General features: G+C 35.1%; 1 protein-coding gene across 2 annotated transcripts in view; it reads left to right on the top strand.

The window, feature by feature from the left end:
• LOC115211877 (advillin) overlaps window positions 1-7,645 on the top strand; it is a 98,559-nt gene extending 90,914 nt beyond the window's left edge. For both annotated transcript variants that reach the window (XM_029780616.2, XM_036503424.1), the window contains 5 exons: window positions 30-95; window positions 3,038-3,163; window positions 5,285-5,356; window positions 6,149-6,235; window positions 7,518-7,645. In XM_029780616.2, the coding sequence (XP_029636476.1) occupies window positions 30-95; window positions 3,038-3,163; window positions 5,285-5,356; window positions 6,149-6,235; window positions 7,518-7,631 (465 nt within the window). In that variant the 3' untranslated portion in view covers window positions 7,632-7,645. The remainder of the gene's footprint in view (window positions 1-29; window positions 96-3,037; window positions 3,164-5,284; window positions 5,357-6,148; window positions 6,236-7,517) is intronic.
• The last annotated feature ends 1,043 nt before the right edge of the window (window positions 7,646-8,688 follow it).

Below are 8,688 nucleotides of genomic sequence, written 5' to 3'. Positions count from 1 at the left end.
TATTTTAATTATCTTTTTCTTCATTTCAGATTTATGTCTGGATTGGTAAAGGCGCAAACGAAGAAGAAAAAAGAGAATCTTTAGAAACAGCCATGGTTCGTAATATAGAGCTTCAAATTTTCATTTCATTTCTATATCAACGTTTGTTTGATAAATATCTATCAAAAGAAGAGAGCGAGAAATATCATAATCCAGCAAAAGAGCCTTTATGCTTGGATGTGAGGGCCGTTTGCTCACGAGAGGAATATCATCTACATTGAAATAAGCCTTCAGATCAAAATAATAACAACAGTGGTTTCAAATATTGGCACAAGGCCAGTAATTTCAGTGGCGAGAGGAAATCAATTACATGGAACCCAATGCTCAGCGAGTACTTATTTTATCGTACCTGAAAGGATGAAAGGCAAAGTCAACCTCGGCAAAACATGAACAACAACAATAATAATAATGATCCTTTCTACTAAAAGCACAAGGCCAACAAGTACTGAGGGGCGGGTTAAGTCGCTTACTTAGCGGTATGTCGTCTGTTTGTACCTTCTGAGTTCAAATTCCACCGAGGTCGACTTTGCCTTTTATCCTTTCGGGATCGATAAATTAAGTACCGGTTGCGTACTAGAGTTGATCTAATCGACTAGCCTCCCCCCACCAAATTTCGGGCCTCGTGCCTAGAGCAGAAAAGAATATACAAAACTTCTCATTGAAGATATCATTCTTGAAATCCCTGGGTGACCAATGTGAAATTCCTTAAGTAATCATTTCTGTAGTGTAGCTGACACTACGACTCTTTGTGCGTACATCAATACATTGTCACACATTGAAAAATGGGTTCGCATTTGTGTTGCGCATATTTTTATCTCTTTTGGCCTTCAGTATTCATTTCATACTTTTAGTGAATTTATCGGTTTCCGATTCTAATTTTATGTCTTGTAATGTGACGAGCAGTTCACGTATGACGTTACACAAAATATTTTGAATTTAATTTTCCACTCGCAACGCAGCAATTACAGTATCTTCAAATGGTTCAGCATTTTTAAAAATCAGCCTGGATATAAACAATCTGCGCGTCCTAATTTCTTAGATGGTGTATACTCCATCTTAAAATCATAGTTTAATAATATAGTACCCCAGCGTTGCAACCTATTAGCAGTATGGAGAGGGATTCCTTTCTTCCACCCATATATAAATAATAACGGACGATGATCAGTCTATAAACAAAAACTTCTACTGAGTAAAATCTAAGAATTTTTTTTTACGGCCAGTCCCCAAAAAGCTTGTAAGGTCGCTATATTTGTCGGAGAGGGTATATTTTTAATTGCGTCTGCCCTCGACGGATCTGGTCGATGTCCAATTCTCTCAGTGATTTGTTCTAAATATTTTATTTTCGTTAAGAAAAATTCACACATTTTTTCACTCGAAAGTAAAGCCGTATTCCCTAATATTTTCGAGCCCATATTTTTCGAGCTCTACGTGTTGGCTCCTGGGTTTACTTTTAATGAGTATATCACCCAGATATGGAATTGCGAATTCACAGTCCGCTAACATAGCATCCATAATCTGTTGAAAAATCACCGGCGCGACTTTTAAGCCAAATGGTAACCTGTTGTATTCATACAGTCTTTTATGTGTGCTAATTGTTAAGTATTTAGAGCATTCATCGTCTATTCTAATTTGTAGATACGTGTCAGAGAGATCCAGTTTAGAAAATATCTTGCCACCCTTTAATTTCTCAAATATGTTCTTCAGAGTTGGTAGCGGATAGTGGAACGTTTTAAGACATTGGTTTAAGCCGGTGGAAAAATCAGCACACACTTTGATTTTATTATTTTTTTTCTTAACATACACAGTTGGTGATGCCTATTGACTATATAATTCACTTTTTGGATAACTCCAATGTTTTCTAGTCTCCCTAACTAAGTTTATCTGTTCTACTGCTGCGAAAGATACTGTTCGTTTTGGTTTAAATACCGGTATAGCATTTTCTTTTACTTGAAACTTCGCCTTTGTTTTGGTGTACAGACCTAATTCATCAGACAGAACTTCAGAAAAAATCCTTTTTTTTTTTTGCTTATTTTTTAAAAAATTCGTCTGACGACTTATTTTTACTGGCGGATAAACAATTTACATTTTTACAGAAAGATTTAGGGGGAGGTCCCATACGTTAAATAATTCGATCCAGTCTGTTACGAATAAATTTGTCATATTATTCAACGCAAAAACTTTGGCTTTTATAGTTTTTCCACGAAATGTAATGTCACTTAACATTTCGCCCTTAAAATGCAATTTTTTCCTGAAACACCACGTCCAATTTTCGAAGTTTCCCGATTTTTTTCCATGTATCTGTGTTTATTATCGAGATATCACTGCCCGCATCCAATTATAACTTTGTTTGTATTATTAATTTTTTGCATATACAAATTTCCTTTGAGGCTCGTTTGTATTTCTTGTCACCGATAACCTGTTTACGTGATTTTTTTTTGTGTTGGACTGATTTTTAGATTTTGTTTTGGTGTGATTTTTTATGACCTATCTTGAAGCATCTTATATTTTTAAACGGACAGTTACTTTTAAGATGTAGACCACTGCTTAGCGGCATTTTGTCCGTTTTTATGTTCTGAGTTCGAATTCAGTCGAGGCTGGCTTTACCTTTCATCCTTTTGGAGTCGATAAAATAAATAGGAGTTGAGCAATGGGGTCGATATAATCGACTATTTCGTCTCCCAAAATCCAAAGCCTTGTTCCAAAAAAACAGAAAGGATTATTGTTATATTATATCTTGTTTTAACCGGTAATGTATTGGCAGAATGGTAAGGAGTTGAACAAAAGCTCCTGTAGTATTTTATTATGGCGCTTCACACACTTGTTTGAATCCTCCTGAGATCAATTTTGCTTTCATCTTTCTTGGGTGGATAATATCCCACACAAGTATCGGGGCCAATTTCATTTGATTAAAACCCATCCTCTCGAATATTGCTGGTCTTCTTGTGCCAAATAAGAAACAACTATAATGACTATTTGTATTTTTTTATTTATCCTGAAGGATTACATTAAAACTGATCCGACCGGTAGAACTGTTGATACTACACTGATTGTTCAAGTAAAACAAGGATCGGAGCCTTTCAAGTTCAGAGGTTGTTTCATCGAATGGGACCCCAAACGTTGGGCAGTAAGTGCTTTATTTATATCTATATTTGAAATATGTCGTCCTTCCCATTCAAAAGATGAAAGTATATTATGTGACTGTAAGCATTTATTAATGGACACCAAGTATTATTCTCCAGGCTAAATCTCGGGATAATTTGAACTGCATTCTGCACAACAATCGAATGAAGCATTATATCTTTCTTCGTCTAGTCAGAGTCAAATACAACACATGTGAATTTATGTGCATATGATGTGAGTGTGTTTGTATGTAGTACTTTGGTGTATGTTTCAAACGTTGTCTGGATAACGTACATGAACTGATAACCTATCAGTCGATTTTGTGTTGAAGAGTTTGTGTTGTTTATTGAATAGTTAGTCAAATATTTTCAGATCGTGCAGATTTATCCTTCTATATAATAAAATATAATAAAATCTGTTCCATTTACGAGGGGTTTTCATTAAAGTTTTCCCTTGACCAACTTCTCAAGGACTGGGATAAACGAAATTTGGCATAATAATTAGTCCTTCTCTACATAGCCACCACCAATGGTGACGCACTTCTTCTATCACTTTATGCAGCTGTGAAGACCTCATCTGTAGAAGTCGGTAAGTTGCGTATGGAGCCACGACTATAAATAAGTTCATCATCATCCAAAAAATGCTTCCCTTTCAAAAAAGACTTCACTATTGAAAAAAGGTGGAAGTCAGATGGTGTGAGGTCGGGAGAGTAAGGGGGATGAAGAAGGATTTCATAGTCGCAGGAGTGTGCTTTCATCTGGACAACATGCGCTTTGTGAACTAGGGCGTTGTCTTGGAGGAGATTGACTCCATGCCACGCCTCACTCCTTTGATGGCGTCCCGCAGTTTCTGCAGCAGAGAAGCATAATATGTCTCGTTAATTGTGGTGCCCTTCGCCAGAAAATCCATCATCACTACTCCACGCTGGTCCCAAAAGACATCACCTTGTCTGCTGAGGGTTGGACATGAGCCTTCTTTGGAGATGGTTCTTTATCATGTTTCCACTGCTTCGACTGGAGTCCACTGATGAAAATGGCGTGGAAGACTGGGGGTACAATGAATGACAACTTCTCGATTTAAAGGCATTTTGTATGTTCTGTATATATTAACGGTGATATTTATAATTAGATCGATTAAAATCTTTTTCTTTCGAAGAAAGTTTGGGAACTCTGTTTTATGTAACGAATAAACAAGATTCAAGAAATAATACTTAAATACACATAACGAAATTTAACCTACAAGAGATTCTCTCCTCTTTTGAAGGTAAATTCACCACAGGCAAATGACGTATCCTTTGTAAAGTTCCTATTAATAAAAATTCATTTGTTTATTTATCTATTAAAACTATACATGCATATATTATCAAGGCCTCTTAATAAAACAAACGCTACATGTTAATTTATAATATACAATGCAATAAGATTGGTTCGATATTATGGTTGGACCGTTGAGTTTTATAAGATTAATGTGGCCACAAAATATTTTAAAAGCCCTTGTTGTTCCGGTACTCATACATAATAGAACCCTCTGTAGAGCCATCTTCGAGAACAAATTCTATATAATACCTCACCGTAATCTTAATTTCTTTCAATACATTTCTTTCATTACATTACTGAATCCCTGTCTTAAACAAATGCACTAATATATGATTGTACCAACTAATTGGTTCGTGTGCACACACACACACACACACTCTCACCCCCCCCACACACTCAAACACACACACACACACACACACACACACACACACACACACACACACACACACACACACACATATATATATATGGATATATAAAACAACAGATGGATTGTGGTTCGCTACTACAGCTGTTTCAGACGTATTTTTTGTTGATGAAGACAAGTGTAAAATCATGCAACCCCCACAGAAAAAAAGACATTTTCATCAGGTAAATACAGGTAAGAATTAACAATTATAACTTCTCAAGAAGAAGTACATAGTGCCATATCACTCGGCCGACGTAAATTCGGTCAAAGACCTTGGTTAGTACTTTCACTATTTAAATATCTGATTCTATCAAATCCTTGGAATCATATATATATATATATATATATATATATATATATATATATATATATATATATGATTTTCTTATTTTTGCAGAAAGCAAAATCATACGACGAGGCTAAGCAGGAATTAGAAAGAGAGAACGCTGGCATTGCTTTTGTCCGTGACGTAAGAATTTCTTTTTTATTTTTAGAAACCAATGAATTTCGTCGAGAATAATTTTTGTTTTTGTGTATTATAAATTCAAAATGAGAGATAAAAAAACCCAACTCATACATGTAAGGAAGTTAACTCCAATTACCTCAGATAATACAAAGTTTAAGAATTTATTTAAGGATTTATTTAGGAGTGCATCTTTTCTTTAAAGCCAATTGGGTAAAATGACGGGCATGCTTCGGTCTTGTTCAGCCTCTTCGGTTCTGTATATTGTTTTCGCTTGATCACACCTAGAAGTGATTAGCATAAATGGAAATAGAGGGAAAGTAGTGGTACTGATTATGAATATTAAGAATATGATTGAGTGAAAATATCTCAGACAAATGTTGAACAGCGCTTTAAAAAGAAGAATTATTCCTAATTTCACTGTCTTTATTTTCCGAAACAACTTGATTAGCAGATATTATTGAAATTATCTCCCTTGTTTATTTATTTCTTTACATTTTAAACACCCCTACAGGACGTTTCTATCAACTTATTGGGAAGATAGTTACACCTGATTTCTTTTCATCGCACTATATGTGTGGGGGGGATGAAAGAGAGAGAGACTGCACCGTGTACACATATGTGTATAAATATGAGTATATATATATATATTACGTCAGGTCTGTGATATAATTTGTATTTGTGCGTATGTATGCACGCAAAGGAAAGTGAGAGAGACTCAAATTTGTGTATCAATTGTGAAAGTATGTTATATAAACGTATAGCTTTACCACAATAACAGATCAATTCTGTCTGCAGGAACTCTCACAGTACACAAAGAAATATCCCATAGAGCAACTGCGCCGCCAGTTTCTACCGAAAGAAATCGATCGAACCAACAAAGAAGTAAGTTAGTCTAATAGACATTTCTTTTTGCTTATCTATAAAAGCTTTATATATCAGAAAAAGAGGAGAAACTGGGAGTTAAATGAAATAATCAAAAGTTCTTAATGAAATAACTAAAAGTAGAAACTGAACAATGACAGTATTCATTTGTGACGAACTAAGATTTCATATTTTATTTAACGTCGAGAAATAGGAAGCAGAGGTATTCAAGAGTATTTTTAAGGTGTGTTTGCTGCATAAATACAGTGAAACAATCTATCAAATGTGAATCGATTCCAGGGTTCTTTCTCAGCTCACCAATGCTTTGTGTTTAGCTCTACGACGCTAGCTATGGAATTGATTTAATAACTATCGTTAACTTTGGGCACGTATCTTCTGCTATAGCTCTGGGCCGATCAAAGCCTTGTGAGTATCTTTGATAGACGGCAAATGGAAGATGCCCGTTGTGTATGTGTATGTGTGTGTGTGTATGTGTATGTGTTAGTGTGTGTGTGTTGTCTGTCTGTCTGTCTTTGTTCCTCATCACCACTTCATAACTGGTATTAGTCTATGTCCCCGTAACGTGGTGGGTCAACAAAGGAGATCAATAAAATAAGTGCCCGGCTTAAAAATAAGTGCTGGGTTTGATTCATTCGACTACATCCTTCAAGGTGTTACCCTAATACAGCTGCAATCCAATGACTGAAATAATGAAAAAAAAAAACAACAACAAAAGATATAAAAGATATAAATGGATGAAAAAAAAGCAACAAAAGCTATAATTGACTTGTGACTGGTTAATATCTATACCACTAAGGCGGCGAGCTGGCAGAAACGTTAGCACACCGGGCGAAATGCTTAGCAGTATTTCGTCTGCCGCTACGTTCTGAGTTCAAATTCCGCCGAGGTCGACTTTGCCTTTCATCCTTTCGGGGTCGATTAAATAAGTACCAGTTACGCACTGGCGTCGATATAATCGACTTAATCCGTTTGTCTGTCCTTGCTTGTCCTCTCTGTCTTTAGCCCCTTGTGGGTTGTAAAGAAATAGGTGCTTAGTTCCACCTCACGTCCTGAGTTCAAATTCCGCTGCGGTCGACTTCACTTTTCATCCTTTCGGGTTCGATAAAATAAGCAGCACTGTTGGAATCGACGTAATTGTCTTGCCTCCCCACCGAAATTGCTGGCCTTGTGTCAAAATTTGAAACCAATATTTAATTATATTACACCACAAAAAAATATTCTGTCTTTAATTAATAGTAAAGATTGAGTGCTTCTTATTTTGCTATTCTTTTTCGCCTTTCAGAAATATCTTTCAAACGAGGATTTCCAGAAAATATTCAAAATGACTCCAGAAGAATTTTACTCAAAACCAACATGGAAGCAAGTTGAACTGAAGAAACAAAATGATCTTTTTTAACATAGAAAAGCTTTAAAAAAAATACCAAAACATATTTCAATATTATTGACACGTGTCTGTCTGTCAATACACACAAATGTGTGTGTGTGTGTGTGTGTGTATGTATATATATATATATATATATATATATATATATATATATATATATATGTAATCACAAATTGTTAAAAAGAATTGAGACAAACGGCACGAAAAGTGGAAGTTATTAGTTTATCGTTTCAGACGACTATTTGAAATGGACTATTCACGTTTTAAGACTATTCAGTTTTTTTTTATTCAGGAAAAAGAATAATGAGAAGCAGTAAAAGCGAAGAGGGAAGAGAATGAATGAATGTTTGAAAAAAAATTAATTGGAAGAAGGAACGCATGAGGAAAGCTCACATAAGTACATACATACAAACATACATAATCCTTTTAACTTAGATAATAATAATAACTACAACAACAACAACAATAGTAATAATAATAATAATGATAATAATAATAATAATAATAATAATAATAATAATAATAATAATGGTTTTAAATTTTGCCACAAAGGCAGCAATTTTGAGGAAGGAGAGAGTCGGTTACATTAACCTCAGTGTTAAACTGGTACTTATTTTATCGACCCCGAAAGGATGAAAGACAAAGTTGGCCGCGGCGGGATTTGAACTGAGAAGGTAAAGACAGACGAAATAATAATAATAATAATAATAATAATAATAATAATAATAATAATAATAATAATAATAATAACGATAATGGTTTCAAATTTTGGTACAAGGCCAGAAATTTCTGGCTTGGAGGTAAGTCGATTAAATTGATCCCAGTGCTCGACTGACTGGGACTACTTTTATCAACCCCGGAAAGATGAGAGGCAAAGTCGATGAAAAGTCGGGATGCTAGAAGTACAGATAGTTTGTATAACAGCATTTTACTTTGACATACCGACTGAAAGTAATGGTTGTTATTATTTGTATGGGCGATGAAGAAACTTAACCTTGAGGAATTTGAGCTTAAAACGTAGAGAACTGGAACAAATAGCACAAAGTATTTTGTCCGGCACGAACTGATA

The sequence above is a fragment of the Octopus sinensis genome, linkage group LG5, assembly GCF_006345805.1.
Source record: "Octopus sinensis linkage group LG5, ASM634580v1, whole genome shotgun sequence".
Classification (NCBI taxonomy): Eukaryota; Metazoa; Mollusca; class Cephalopoda; order Octopoda; family Octopodidae; genus Octopus; species Octopus sinensis.
This window is presented reverse-complemented; position numbering and strand designations above follow the sequence as displayed.